This window comes from Oncorhynchus mykiss, chromosome 3, assembly GCF_013265735.2.
Source record: "Oncorhynchus mykiss isolate Arlee chromosome 3, USDA_OmykA_1.1, whole genome shotgun sequence".
NCBI lineage: Eukaryota > Metazoa > Chordata > Actinopteri > Salmoniformes > Salmonidae > Oncorhynchus > Oncorhynchus mykiss.
Window position 1 is genome coordinate 39,769,580 of NC_048567.1, and position 15,308 is coordinate 39,784,887.

The window sequence follows — 15,308 nt, forward strand, 5'->3', positions numbered from 1 at the left end:
GGCATTATGGTGCTCAACATAGGTGCATAGCTGTTCTATTAATAAAGCATTACAAGCCGACAAAGACAGCACAATGTTTTAGAAAGATAAATGATATAATCCATATTCTGACGCATTGTTTGTGCAATGAGGGGTGATTGCCATGAATCTCCATTGAACTCCATTCATTCTACTCTTACTTGATGTACGCCCTCTGTTACGTTTTATGATGACACGCAAAAAGGCTGAATCTCTCGATTCTACTTCCGCTATGCTTGCGCATGCGTTGTCTCTTGTAAGCGCAACAAGGAATTCATTCGCATGGAAGATCTGCAGGTAATGTTTTTTCATTTAGCCGTCCAAGATTTCAAAGTGTAATTTAAAAGCAGCTTTGCCCAAGGTTGTATGCTGCATGTTGTAAACATTTCTTGAGGATTGAGATGTCGTAACTGAATAGCTGAACTTGCATGATCTGAGGAAGAGTTTCTCAAGCTAAGCAGTGAAATGTGCAACATGGTAACATTAACGTTACTTTTTTCCATGTCAATAATTATCACTGATCCATACAAACACTAACCAGACCTTTCCCTTTTAAGTTGTCAACTAACTTCTAACATAATAATTCGGTCTATTCATGGCATATTCTAGGATTGCCCAATAAAGGACTAAATGGAGCCTAACGTTACTCCGACCTCATTGTCCAGTGACCTTACATTTTCTTTTTAAATGGGAAATGGCTCTGGCAGATAAAACACTCAATCTAAACGTGGATACTTAATTGCGGGATGCTTCTATAAACATAAAACGCTCTACATAATTTCACAAATGCAATACAATAATTTCACAAATGTTAAATATACAGATACTGTACATTGTTTTAACACAGTTGCAGCAGTATTTTTTTTGTAAACAAGTGCAGTAACATGGACAAATGGTCTTGTGGGAATCTTAACCATAACCCTATAAAGGTGTGTTTTGATATCAAAACTAAAGGTATCAAATGTATGTTCCTTGTGTTTCCAAAACCTGCATGCAATGTTTTTTAACGTTCAGAACGATCGTCGGGGCTGTCAACAAAGCTACACCAGCCAGAAGATAATATTGCCAATAGGTGCGAAAGGTATTTCCATCAATGGATAGGTTCATTCTAGGATAGCCCTTTGATCCCTTGCCACAAATTCCACGTCAGTGTATTTTTGATACAAGAGAACAATGAGGGGTAGCCTACAAAAGCATATTGACCTGAATACGTGCATTGTTTGTAGGCAGTAAAGTGTGACGCAAATGGTATGTACCCTACTTCAAGGCAAAGTCACAGGCATCTGACACCAAACAGCTGACTGAGACGAACTAGTAGCCTAATGTTTAACTTGTATGCGCAGTGAGGAGGTCACCATGGTGTTGATGAATCCTGTCATTTCCAAGCTGACCGGTAAGCTGGTCGTCCTGGCTAGTGCATCTCCAAGGAGGCTGGAGATACTCACCAATGTGGTAAGACCGAGGCCTCCTTCCTTACCCTCTTCCGCTTTGATAGGATAAATAAGTGAAAACAAGGTTTCTACAATATTGGACATTTTCAATCACCTATCCATGTCATGAAAGTTCAATGATTACTTCCGTTAAGGGAGTAAGAAAGCAAACTGAGCCTTTAAGGTACAGTAATGACATGTAGTATCTGATGGTGATGATGCCTTGTTATTCCATTTATGTCACAGGGTTTACGATTTGAGGTTGTCCCATCCTGGTTCAAGGAAACGTTAGACAAGAGGCTGTTCAAAACACCCCATGAGTATGCTGTGGAGACTGCCAAGCAGAAGGCCCTGGAGGTGGCCAAGAGGATGCCGTTTGTCAGTGAAGCCTTTGCTTATTGTTATTATTATTACAATATCATTACCATATTTGTCTGTTGATATTTTTTCCTCACTGAAGAAACAAATATATACTTTTGAATGTCTGTGGTTTCTTAATTTGTTCTAGAAACACCTGAAAACTCCAGACATTGTGATCGGAGCAGACACTGTTGTTGTAAGCAAAGCCAGCTATATCAATGTCTTCTATCCTTCATATCATAGTGGTTATTATTTCCTTTACACTGTATTGGTTGTCTTCTTTTCTCAGACAGTGGATGGACTGATTCTTGAGAAGCCAGTGGACAAGCAAGATGCCTACCGAATGCTTTCAAGGTTTTGAGAGAATTCTGTGTACATTTAAAAAATAATAATAACAATAGGAAAACGTAGTTATCCCATTTTATCTTTGTTTTTGTGTTTCTGAACAGGTTGAGTGGTAAAGAACACAGTGTTTTTACCGGAGTGGCGATCATTCTCTGCCATGAGAAAGAAGGTATGCCTTAAACATAAAATGGGTAAAAGGGTAGGTTGGGAAGTTGCCTGCTTTAAAGTTGTACATTATTTATTTCAATGGTTCCCTCTCTGATTCAGAGGGGTTGGGTTAAATGGGAAGACACATTTCAGTTGAATGCATTCAGTTTTACAACTGACTAGGTCCCGTTCTTTCCAGATGAAGAGATTGATTATCAAGTTATTGACTTCTATGAGGAGACCAAGGTGAAGTTTGCAGATCTGTCTGATGATTTACTCTGGGAGTACATCAATAGCGGAGAACCCATGTGAGTTTCACCTCTCTTCTTCTGTTTGAATTACTGGCTATGGTGTAATGCCAATAGATCTTTCTAAGTTTAGAACCTCACCTCACCTCTCGCAGAGGCAATTGGGGTCACTTCCCTGAATTCAAACCTTGTGAACCCATGGTTTTGTGGACTTTGATACAGCCAACCAGTCCATTTTGTGTCGCTTTATTGGGATAAGGTATGGATTTTGTTATATAATTTCAGCCTGAAAGAAACAAGTGAGGGTCAATGAGCCTTAGTTCAATCATAGAAGCATGTTCTGCTGTGTGGTCTCCGTGGCCAGTTCTGACACAGTTTTGCCTGACACGTCACATGATTGTCACCTCTGTGTGTGTGTGTGTGTGTGTGTTCCCTGTGTCTTGGTGTCCTGTCTTTCTATGTGGCCCCTCTCTCTATCGCTCTCTGTCTCTGTGTGTCTCACTGTCTGTCAATTTATGTGAGACGTGTGTGTTTGTTGTGTCTCTGTTTGTGTATGCATGGATCTGGGTCTCTCTGTATGTGTGTGTGTGACAGGGACAAGGCTGGTGGCTATGGTATCCAGGCTCTGGGTGGTATGCTGGTGGAGTATGTACACGGAGACTTCCTGAATGTGGTGGGCTTCCCGCTCAACCAGTTCTGCAAGAAGCTGGGTCTCATCTTCAGCCCCCCAGGCAGTCTGACACACAACAGCACCCAGACCAGCCCCCAAGGCAGCCCTGTCGACACGGTCCCACCAGCCGAGCCAGCCGCCAGCAGCCCAACCCATAACGGCCCTCCGGACAGCCAAGGACAAAACATCCCTTCAGCCAGTACAGCCCATAATGTCAGTACACATGTCAATGCATTGAAATACGTCTTTTGCCCTTAGCAATTATTGCACAACACTTCATTTGTCATATGTCAGTGTTGGTGTTTTCAATTAATTGTTTTTAATGTGTTACATGGACAATAAATTTAATTGAATTGAATCCATTTATAATTTATCCCATTCATCCATCCATCTAGGTGAAACAGGAGGAGAGTGGGTGTGGAGAGGGCGAGGTGCCCTGGACGTTGGTCAACAACCTGTCTAAGTGCTCTGCGAACGGGGAGGCTGAGCCCCAGGGCATCAGCGACCCTGCAGCACCAGACTTGACCAGCAGGGGCACCATTCAGATGCAGAATGTGAGGGAGCACGAGACAGAAGACGGCAAGGAAAAGTTGAGCAAGATGATCGAGCTCATGGATGGATTTAAAGCCTCAAAGGTATCCTGTGGATGGATATGTATTTACAGTTGAAGTCGGAAGTTTACATACACTTAGGTTGGAGTCATTAAAACTCGTTTTTCAACCACTCCACAAATTTCTTGTTAACAAACTATAGTTTTGGCAAGTCGGTTAGGACATCTACTTTGTGCATGACACAAGTAATTTTTCTAACAATTGTTTACAAACAGATTGTTTCACTTATAATTCACTGTACCACAATTCCAGTGGGTCAGAAGTTTACATACACTAAGTTGACTGTGCCTTTAAACAGCTTGGAAAATTCCAGAAAATGATGTCATGGCTTTAGAAGCATCTGATAGACACATTCTGTCTCCTTTTTTATTTATTTCACCTTTATTTAACCAGGTAGGCTAGTTGAGAACAAGTTCTCATTTGCAACTGCGACCTGGCCAAGATAAAGCATAGCAATTTGGCACATACAACAACAGAGTTACACATGGAATGAACAAAACATACAGTCAATAATACAGTAGAAAAAAAGAAAACAAAACAAGTCTATATACAGTAAGTGCAATCTCCTAGAGATGAATGTACTTTGGTGCAAAAAGTGTAAATCAGTCCCAGAACAACAGCAAAGGACCTTGTAAAGGAAGATGCTTGAGGATACAGGTACAAAAGTATCTATATCCACAGTAAAACGAGTCCTATATTGACATAACCTGAAAGGCCGCTCAGCAAGGAAGAAGCCACTGCTCCAAAACCGCCATAAAAAGCCAGACTACGGTTTGCACCTGCACATGGGGTCAAAGATTGTACTTTTTGGAGACATGTCCTCTGGTCTGACGAAACAAAAATAGAACTGTTTGGCCATAATGACCATTGTTTTGTTTGGAGGAAAAAGGGGGATGCTTGCAAGCCAAAGAACACCATCCCGACCGTGAAGCACGGGGGTGGCAGCATCATGTTGTGGGGGTGCTTTGCTGCAGGAGGGACTGGTGCACTTCACAAAATAGATGGCAGGATAATTGTGTGAATATATTTAAGCAACATTTCAAGACATCAGTCAGGAAGTTATAACTTGGTCGCAAATGGGTCTTCCAAATGGACAATGACCCCAAGCATACTTCCAAAGTTGTGGCAAAATGGCGTAAGGACAACAAAGTCAAGATATTGGAGTGGCCATCACAATGCCCTGACCTCAATCCCATAGAAACTTTGTGGGCAGACCTGAAAAAGCGTGTGCGAGCAAGGAGGCCTTACAAACCTGACTCCGTTACACACGCTCTGTCAGGAGGAATGGGCCAAAATTCACCCAACTTATTGTGGGGAGCTTTTGGAAAGCTACACAAAATGCTTGACCCAAGTTAAACAATTGAAAGGCAACGCTACCAAATACACCCAATTAGTATGTAAACTTCTGGCCGACTGGGAATGTGATGAAAGACATTAAAGCTGAAATAAATTATTCTCTCTACTATATTCTGACATTTCACATTCTTAAAATAAAGTGGTGATCCTAACTGACCTAAAACAAGGACTTTTTACTAGGATTAAATGTCAGGAATTGTGAAAAACTGAGTTTAAATGTATTTGGCTAAGGTGTATGTAAACTTCCGTCTTCAACTGTATATACTATAACAAAACATTGAGTTCCTTGCTATTGTGTTTTAATTCCCCATACAGCTAGGTTTTATGTTGTTCATGTAGTCATGTTCAAGCTGAGGTTGCAGGAAGTTTAATTTTAGGCTTATTAATCAAACTACTTTTGCTTGAGGTAGGTTAAAACATGAATTGGAATTTTCTATTACTCCTCTTCTTTCTCTAGTCTCGCATTGAACGTTTTCCCTTTGTTTTGTATCCTAGGTGTTGTTCACAGCATCCAAGCTGCGTGTGTTTGACGTGTTAAGGAGCAGTAAGAAAGGGGAGCTGCAGGCTGAGGATGTGGCCCAGGAGATCAAAGCATCTATTAAGGGGACCGAACGCCTGCTGGAGGCCTGCGTCTCTCTGGGACTCCTGCAAAGAACGGGAAAAGGTATACTGTCTCAATTTCTCACATTGTCTCCCTCTATAATTTGTTTCCTTCTGTTAGACATATTCTTTATTTTTTCCTAGACATTGTTCATGGCGCCTAAGCTGTGTGTGTCAAGGAGTGATTTATGACATGCCTTCTGACATGCCAATTTCTCCCTAGAGTACACAAACACAGCGATGTCCAGGCATTTCCTGCTGTCGGACGGTCCCCTCTCTCTGCAGGGGTACATCCAGCATTGTAACGAACTGGTGTGGCCTCTCTTCACCCACCTGGAGACTGCTGTGAGGGAGGGTACCAACCAGCACGAGAAGGCCTTCGGGAAAACCTCTAACCTTTTCCAGGTAATAACAATCTCAAGTTTCATGTCACATTCCAGTTACCTTGGTAATTATTCAACAGATCAGTCTTGTTCCTGGGGAGCCACAGTGCGGCAGCTATTTGTTCAAGCTTAGCAGAATCAGCTAGTCAAGGTGTGGGAGACGTGTTGATTAGTTGTATCAGGTGTGAAGGCACTAAACTGGGATTCAAATGTACAGTCAATGCAGCTCTCCAGTTAACACTAGATAGAATGGTTTTGTATTATTGTTTATAAGTAAACAATTGAATATACAAACATTAAGAACACCTACTCTTTCCATGACATAGACTGACCAGGTGAATCCAGGTGAAAGCTATGATCACTTATTGATGTCATTTGTTGAATCCACTTCATCCTTGTAGATGAAGGGGAGGAGACAGTTTAAAGAAGGATTTTCAAGCCTTGAGACAATTGAGACATGGATTGTGTATGTGTGCCATCAGATGGTGAATGGGCATGACAAAATATTTAAGTGCCTTTGAATGGGGTATGGTAGTATGTGCCAGGTGCACCGGTTTGTGTCAAGAACTGTAACGCTGCTGGGATTTTCACGCTCAACAGTTTCCTGTGTGTATCAAGAAGGGTCCACCACCCAAAGGACATCCAGCCAACTGTGGGAAGCATTGTAGTCAACATGGGCCAGCATCCCTGTGGAATGCTTTCAACACCTTGTAGAGTCCATGCCCTGGCAAATTGAGGCTGTTATGAGGGCAAAAGGGGGTGCAACTCAATATTAGGAAAGTGTTCCTAATGATTTGTTTTCTCACTGTAGAACTGAGTATTGGAGTGGTAACTGTTTTTGTTTTCGTCCTTGTTCATTGTTATAGGATGCCTACTACAGCAGACATGAAGTGAAGCTGCGATTCATGAAGGCCATGCACAGCATCGCAAAGGTTTCTGGTAGAGACGTGGCGACGGCCTTTGACCTCTCCAAATATAAGACGGCCTGTGACCTGGGAGGTGAGGTCATAGTAACCTGAACCTCAATTCCATTTAAAATGGCCATCACATTGTGTTGCTACAATATTGTAGTAAAATCTCAAATGGCCCTTCCGTTATTATCTTCAATGTGATTTACATTAGAAAGCCTCTGGCTAGAAGTATGCCCTTAAATAGGGAATCGGGTGTAGCCTATCAGAATCAATCCATACCAATCATCAGTGTTTTTTTCCTTCACCTAGGCTGCACTGGGGCCATGGCGTATGAGTTTGCCAAAGCACACCCGGGGTTGTCTGTGACCATGTTCGACTTACCCGAAGTCATTGAGATGAGCAGTCACTTCCGGCCACATGACGCAGATGACAGAGTATCGTTTGTAGCAGGTTTGTTTAATGACTTACAGCGGGTGGAATGGATTTTAGAATACTGTTATCATCATGGGTAATGTGGTCTGTCGATGCACAATAACATTTAGCGTTGGGCGCGCAAGATGGTGGTCAGTGCAGATCATTTGTTTTGGATTGTTTCTACGGTCATAAAACTCTATGAATATGGTTTAGTTTATTTACCAAAGTAATTGATTACTTTCTGCAAGTTATTCACCTCTAAAACAAAGTTTGCAACAACACTCGATAGCCTGATAAGCTAGCTAGCTCTCAAACTAGCTTGTTGAACATACATGGAAACTGCCACGACCAGAACCAAAAGGAAAGAAATGGAAAGATCGTCAGATGGACAATTAACCACAAAAGATGGTATGATTTTGGGTACTCCTCTTCAGTATGATTTTGGGTACTCCTCTTCAGAATGTAACTGGGGGGAAATACTGCAATGGGTGATGAAAATGTGATGATGGGTGATGAAAATGTGGTGAGCAACAATGCTCACAACTTGCGCACCTCCAGTACCCAGCTCAGGCCTTTACCTTACGACCCCGGCACTCCAGTCAAGCCCCAGGGGAAAAAGATGAGGTCATGATGTCATTTCTTGATGCAAAACAATATTGTAATGCTTTTGACAGCAAAGATAGATGAAAGGGCAAATGGCTTGGAGCTCATGGTTAGGGAGAATACGATGAAAATTAGGGCCATTAAAAAAATCTGTTGACTTTCTTTGGAGAAGTGAAAACCCTCAAAAGTGACATGAAGAAAGTGGAAGTTATCTGCCAGGAAAATGAAAAGAAGGTGGCTGAACTCGAGCAAAAGGTGAATGAGGCGGAGAGATACCAGCGCAGGTGGAACCTGAGGCTCCATGGAATTCCAGAGCAGGCAGGTGAGGACATCAAATGCAGAGTTGTTGACATCTGTGGAGCTGTCATTCCTGAATCAAAAGCCAAACTTCAGGAAAATGTAGACATCGTCCATCGTTTGGGAAGACTTAAGGATCAAGACAAGAGACCGAGGACGACCATCATCCGGTTCACCAACAGATCTACACGGGATCTTCTTTGGAGGCGAGCGAAGAATTGTGAATTCCTCATCAAGCAAAAATTGAGGGTCATGGAGGATCTGACCTCAGCGGACAAACTGACAAGAGAGAAACTGTGGCCAATGGTGGCTGCAGCTCGAAAGGCAGAGAAAACTGATTTTTCTATCGGTGCAAGAGTGATCATCGATGGGAAAGAAATGCGGCCAAATCAGAACATTTGAGTGAGAGCCAGAGTCTAACTCGGACAGAACTGTCAGGTCAAAAAACTGATTACCAGGTGAAAAGCAGCCTTTTATTATAAAAATGTACACAAACACTTGAATGAGACCTGAGAACTGGTAAGCTAAACACTAACTATAGGTGAATAACTGCCTATTGTAAAATCTACACAATGTCTCCCCCTTGTGGGAGTAAGAATACTTTGGTAACTTTATGACCAATATTTATTTTTTGTTGGAGAGGTTAAATAATGGGATGGAAATCCTTTTGAGTTACATATCCTTAGGAAAAGCTTATATTAGCATAACAAGGTTGTTGGTTGAAGTTTGTCTTTATCTCTTTGTTCAATTAATGTCAGGGGTATTCAAAATTTACTCAAGCGTAAGGCTATTTTCCTGTATTGCAAATGGTTTAATGCAGACTTTTACTTTTTACAAGAGACTCATGCTTGTTCTTCCGATCTATTTTTTTTTTTTTTAAATCAATGAGGTAACCATATCTAGTTATCATATGGCAACAACCACTCTGTGGGTGTAGCAATTTTAAGAGGTGCATTTAAAGGGAAGGTCATCAGTATTAAGACTCACCACTCTGGACGTTGGGTAAATTTCAACAGTGAAATGTTTTTATTAGGGAATATTTATGCATCCAACAACAAACAAAACAACAGGATATTATTTCAAGAATTTGAAAAAGAAATTAATACCCAACGAAATGCCATCATTTGCTGGAGATTTGTTCTCTTTTAACTTGCCGATACATTTTTTTATTTTTTTTCATTAATATAAATAATTTTATCACAAGACTTTTGGATGTCTTCATCTATGAATTTTGCACAGTCTTTGACAGAGTCTAGAAAGGCAGATATGTCACTAGTAGGACAGGCATTACTGGTATAGAGGTTACCATAGAATTTTGAAACATATTTTGAAATATCTTTGAAATTTACCCAACGTCCAGAGTGGTGAGTCTTACTACCGATGACCTTATTTCAGGATATCAAAATTGTCTTAGGTGGAGATTTTAATTCTGTATCTAATGACAGATATCCCCCTCCTAACAGATCCAGCATAGTTAATCCTGAGTTTAATAACCTATGTCTTGGTCTTGGATTAGTAGATATTTGGAGATCTAAATATCCTGATAAAAAGGAATTCACTTGGAGTAACAAGGACATGTCCAGACGGTCAAGAATTGACTTCTGGTTGATTTCTAATTCATTAGATAATTCTGTAGTCAAGGTGTCAATTGAACCATCAATTCTTACTGATCATAAAGTTATATTCTTATCTTTAAATATGAATGGATCTGAAGTTAAACCGAATCGTAGTTATTGTAGTTATAAACCCCTTTTCACATTATTTAAGATAGAATTGAAATATTATTTTGAAATTATCAGTAAATGTAAAAAGCAATACGCACCATAAAAGTATTTAACATATTGAAAATGAATCTTGATATGTAATACCCATGTCTGTTAGGTTTATGTACTCTTGTTTGTATATTTCTGTTTTTTTGTATTTGTTGTGTTCATAATAAAAAAAATTTAACAAAAAAACATTTAGCAATAAGTGCCATTTTGATCATGAATTTGTTTTCTGTCAGGGTACATGTAAAATGTAATGAATGGTTTTTCTTTTTAATGTCTGAACAGGAGATTTCTTCAAAGATGAGCTTCCCAAGGCAGACGTATACATATTGGCAAGAATTCTCCACGACTGGTCGGATGAGAAAGTACACATTTTGCTGAGTAAAATTGCGAAAGCATGCAATCCTGGTAAGAGTGAAAAACAATATATTATTTTTGGATTCCGATTTCTGACCCTGATAAGGATAATGATTCACACATTGGCTAGACATTTTTTTGTGTATCACTTGTGCTTGTGTAAAGAGTTAGCCTGGTCCCATGCTGTATGTGCCAAAGCCAACTCATCTGTTGTTGTCATGCCATACATTACTCATACATTTAGCAACAGAATGAACATTTCCATCCAACAATTTTATGTGGATGAATTACCTGACCCATAAAAAAAACTCACGACAGGCCTGATAAAAACAGAAAATCTTTCGGTAAAATGTCTTAGTGTTGACATTTTAGTCAGTGAAATAGATTGTGACATTTGCGTTGTAAATGCTTTCATATACGCAAACATTGGTAATAACAACCATCATGTCAAAGTAAACTTTGAGTCACGCAATGATTTGTTCTGTTATGTTGCCCCCACCAAAGTGTGCAAAAAGCAAAAGTTTATTAGGCAAGTTCTAATGAACTTGAATGAACACAGAGGAGTTGGCTCAAGCCTAAACGGAATGAACCACAAGGTTATAACAGCGTAGTGGTTTAACAGTGTGCAAGTTGCATGTTAAACTCTTCAAATCAAAAGTGAAAAGCAGAGGGCACACATCATTGACTAGCCTAGGTACCTGACTGTTTCTGCTTTTAAGAAATACTACATTATTGCCTTATTAAAAAAACGACCAATTGACTAGTCCAATTTGTGTATCGTAGTTCAAAATGCCTTTATTGCATATTATGAATGTGACTTTCACATGCTAATGTAAATACTGATTGTATACACAACGTTAAATATGTATGCATACATCCTGTGTACGCCATCTCCGTCCCAGGCTGCTGCGTGCTGGTGAGTGAGATCTTTTTGGATGAGGACAGGAAGGGGCCGAGCAGAGGCCTACTTCAGGCCCTCAGTTTGACCGAGGGGAGACAAAGGAGCGCCTCCGAATACAGTCTCCTACTGAAGAGCCACGGCTTCACCGCAGCACAAGTCAAACACACACACAACCTCCTGGATGCCATCCTGTGTGTCACTGAGTGACTTGGAGACAAACAACCTTGAAACCAATAAAGAATATAAATCAATTAAATGCCTCCCCAGTCTAGAATCAAGCTCTTGCCCCAACCAATAGACACTGAGGCCCTGTTTTTAAATACTAAAGGTTTACTGATCGCAAACTGCTTACAGCCATCCTGTCATGTCAGATCAACGATTACTTCAAGAAAGGTAGGAAGGAAGGACTCTTTTTAGAACTGTTCAAACAGGGCCTCACTCCATATTACTTTTACCCATCCATTTCATGTTGATCTTCAAAGGGGTCAGGAAATGTTGGGGAAATGGGGCTAGGGGTTTATTTTGGATGATAGATTCTGTGACTACGGAGCCGCCACCTCCCTTGGCTGTGAGACATGTTACTGTTCCCCACAATGACCAAGACAGTTTAATTTGACTTTTAATTCATTATAAAAATGGACCACAATGTTGTGAATTTCAATGGACCACACTGACGGCATTTCTTTCAAACACTGCAATATAGACTATCAGAGGTATGTCTATGCAGCTGACTTTGATCTCACAGTAATCCTTGAAGTCTCTGTCATTAAGCCAGCCAGGTCACCTGTGATATAAGTCAGTATTCGATGTCCGTCCATTTCTGAGGACGCAGGGAGATGATGTGGAAACCGGCCACTGGTGGCAACAGTGAGTGCCTTTACCTTCAAGTAGGTTTTGGTAGGCCAGGGTTTCCCCAACTCGGTCCTCGGGACCGAGTTTTGCCCTAGCACTACACAGCTGACTCAAATAATAAACTAATCATCAAGCTTTGATCATTTTAATCTGCTGTCCAGAGGACCGAGTTTGGGAAACGCTGTACTAAGGGTGTTGGGGATGATGGATGAGCGTAAGCCTATCCCGAACCTTAACCATTTGGAGATAATGCCTGAACTTAACCATAACAATTCAGAGTTAATACCTAAACTTGACCTTAATCACTTCAAAAAGTTGGAACAACTTCTAAATTTGACGTTTGAGAAACATGGATGAACTTCTAATTCTGAGAGTATGAGAGCTGGTAGCATAAAACTGTCATGACAGCTGATGACCGCAAAGACAACCAACAATAATTAACTGACCGCTTTCCCAACATTTTGAGACCACCACAACACTTCGTTGTTTGCCTTTTGACAATTTTCCTGTCTGAATTGTTTCAATAATGAAATAAATATTTTGTCTGAAATAATTCAGCTGTTGTTTTTTTTCTCTCTTCTGTGTACACTATTTGTAACCATGTGTTTGCTGTATTTCTGCTTTTGCGGGGCTTGTCTGAAATCTGATTTGTCCCCGTGTTTTGAATAACAATGTTGTAATATTAACATTTCATTAAATGTTAATGCAACTGTGTAGAGCAGTGATCACCTAATCCTGGTCTCAGAAAGCTATGGTGTGCAGGATTTTACTCCAGCCCAGCACTCACACCTGATTAAACTAAGATGAGCTAAGACAAGCTAAACTCCTTCACCCACTTTGAGGAAAACCCAGTGCCACCAACGCGGCCCGCTACCAAGGACTGGACTCTCCTCCGTGACCGAAGTAAGACATTTAAGCGTGTTAACCTTCGCAAGGCTACCGGCCCAGGCGGCACCCCTAGCCACATCCTCACAGCATGGGCAGACCAGCTGGCTAGTGTGTTTAAGGACATATTCAATCTCTCCCTATCACAGTCTGCTGTCCCCACGTGCTACAAGATGGCCACCATTGTTCCTGTACCCAAGAAAGCAAAGGTAACTGAACTAAATGACTATCGCCCCCTAGAACTCACTTCTGTCATCATGAAGTGCTTTGAGAGACTAGTCAAGGATCATATCACCTCCACCTCCTTACCTGTCACCCTAAACCCACTTCGATTTGCTTACCACCCCAATAGATCCACAGACGATGCAATCACCGTCACACTGCACATTGCCCCATCTCATCTGGACAAGAGGAATACCTGTATAAGAATGCTGTTCATTGACTATAGCTCAGCATTTAACACCTCCAAACTCATCATTAAGCTCGAGGCCCTGGGTCTGAACCCTGCCCTGTGTAACTGGTTCTTGACTTCCTGACGGGCTGCCCCCAGGTGGTGAGGTAGGAAACAACACTTCCACTTCATTGAGCCTCAACACTGGGGCCCAGGGTGTGCTCAGTCCCACTGCTGTACTCCCTGTTCACTCATGACTGTGTTGCCACGCACGCCTCTAACTCAATCATCAATTTGCAGATGACAACAGTGGTAGGTTTGAAAGCTTGAAGTTCCTCAGCATACACATCACTGACAAACTGAAATGGTTCACACAGACAGTATGGTGAAGAAGGCGCAATAGCGCCTCTTCCACCTCAGGAGGCTGAAAAAATTTTGCTTGGTGCCTTAAAAACCCTCACAAACTTTTACAGATGCACAATTCAGAGTATCCTGTCGGGCTGTATCACTGCCAGGTATGGCAACTGCACTGCCCGCAACCGCAGGGCTTTCCAGAGGGTGGTGCGGTCTGCCCAACACATCACCTGGGGTAAACTGCCTACCTTCCAGAACACCTTGAGCACCCAATGTCACAGGATGGCCAAAAAGATCAAGGACCACCCCAGCCACTGCCTGTTCACACCGCTATCATCCAGAAGGTGAGGTCATTACAGGTGCATCAAAGATGGGACCAAGAGGCTAAAAAACAGCTTCTATCTCAAGGCCATCAGACTGTTAAATAGCCATCACTAGCACATTAGAGGCTGCTGCCTATCTACATAGACCCGAAATCACTGGCCACTTTAATAAATGGCATACTAGTCACTTTAATAATGTTCACATATTTTGCATTACTCATATATGTATATACCGTATTTTAGTCTATGCTGCTCTGACATTGCTAATCCATATATTTATATATTCTTAATTCCATTCCTTTACTTTTTTGTGTGTATTGGGTATATGTGAAATTGTTAGATATTGCTGCACTGTCGGAGCTAGAAATGCAAGCATTTCGCTACACACGCAATAACATCTGCTAAACACTTGTATGTGACCAATACAATTTGATTTGATATGAGATAGGTTTATTGATTGAAACTTTCATTTAAGTGTTGAGTTGGAAAGCCTGCACGATGAATGGGTTCGTTTCTGGATAAAGTGATAAAGTACCCAGTCAAACTCAAAAAAACGGCCTTGTATTTTGGACCGGGAGGTGCTTTGATCATAGCAGAGAGAGACCATGGTGGGTGGAACCTACACGAATCTCCAGTATCTCAACATGCTGTTCTAGACTGAAGGGGAGGAGAGGGACAGGATCCACCTTCTGTATGGACATGGGTTTAGGAGCGCATGCATGCAGAGCAGCAGAAACCAACCTTTCATGGAAGCCATGATACTGCTTAAATTGTGAAATCAAAGTTTCTGTGGATTTTTTTTTGTTTCATCAAAACAGATATTTGAATACATGTACACTGAACAACAATATAGCTGCAACATGGAACAATTCTAAAGATTTTACAGTTCCAATTGAAATTGAAATACATCAAGTAGGCCAACATCTATGGATATCACATGAATGGGAATACAGATGGCTTCAAAAAATGTAAGGATCAGTATCAGATGTGACCATCATTTGCCTCATGCAGCGTGACTCACCTTTGCATAGAGTTGATCAGGCTGTTGATTGTGGCCTGTGGAATGTCGACCCCCTCCTCTTC

The 15,308-nt window shown here is 41.2% G+C and overlaps 1 protein-coding gene across 4 annotated transcripts; it reads left to right on the forward strand.

Annotated features, from left to right (window-relative positions):
* The first annotated feature begins 183 nt into the window (after positions 1-183).
* On the forward strand, positions 184-12,825 carry asmtl (acetylserotonin O-methyltransferase-like). 4 transcript variants are annotated; one of them, XM_036974092.1, is made up of 16 exons: positions 210-315; positions 1,033-1,090; positions 1,362-1,470; positions 1,695-1,826; positions 1,957-2,004; positions 2,098-2,162; positions 2,258-2,322; positions 2,500-2,608; positions 3,071-3,431; positions 3,614-3,853; positions 5,681-5,849; positions 6,009-6,190; positions 7,035-7,167; positions 7,389-7,529; positions 10,448-10,570; positions 11,422-12,825. In XM_036974092.1, exons 3-16 carry the CDS (start codon positions 1,375-1,377, stop codon positions 11,625-11,627), a joined length of 2,070 nt encoding a protein of 689 aa, XP_036829987.1. In that variant the 5' UTR covers positions 210-315; positions 1,033-1,090; positions 1,362-1,374; the 3' UTR covers positions 11,628-12,825. The 4 variants fall into 4 exon arrangements, with proteins under 4 accessions (XP_036829986.1, XP_021452562.2, XP_036829987.1 ...); XM_036974093.1 differs by having other exon boundaries at positions 252-315; positions 1,033-1,099; XM_036974091.1 differs by lacking the exon at positions 1,033-1,090 and having other exon boundaries at positions 184-315.
* The last annotated feature ends 2,483 nt before the right edge of the window (positions 12,826-15,308 follow it).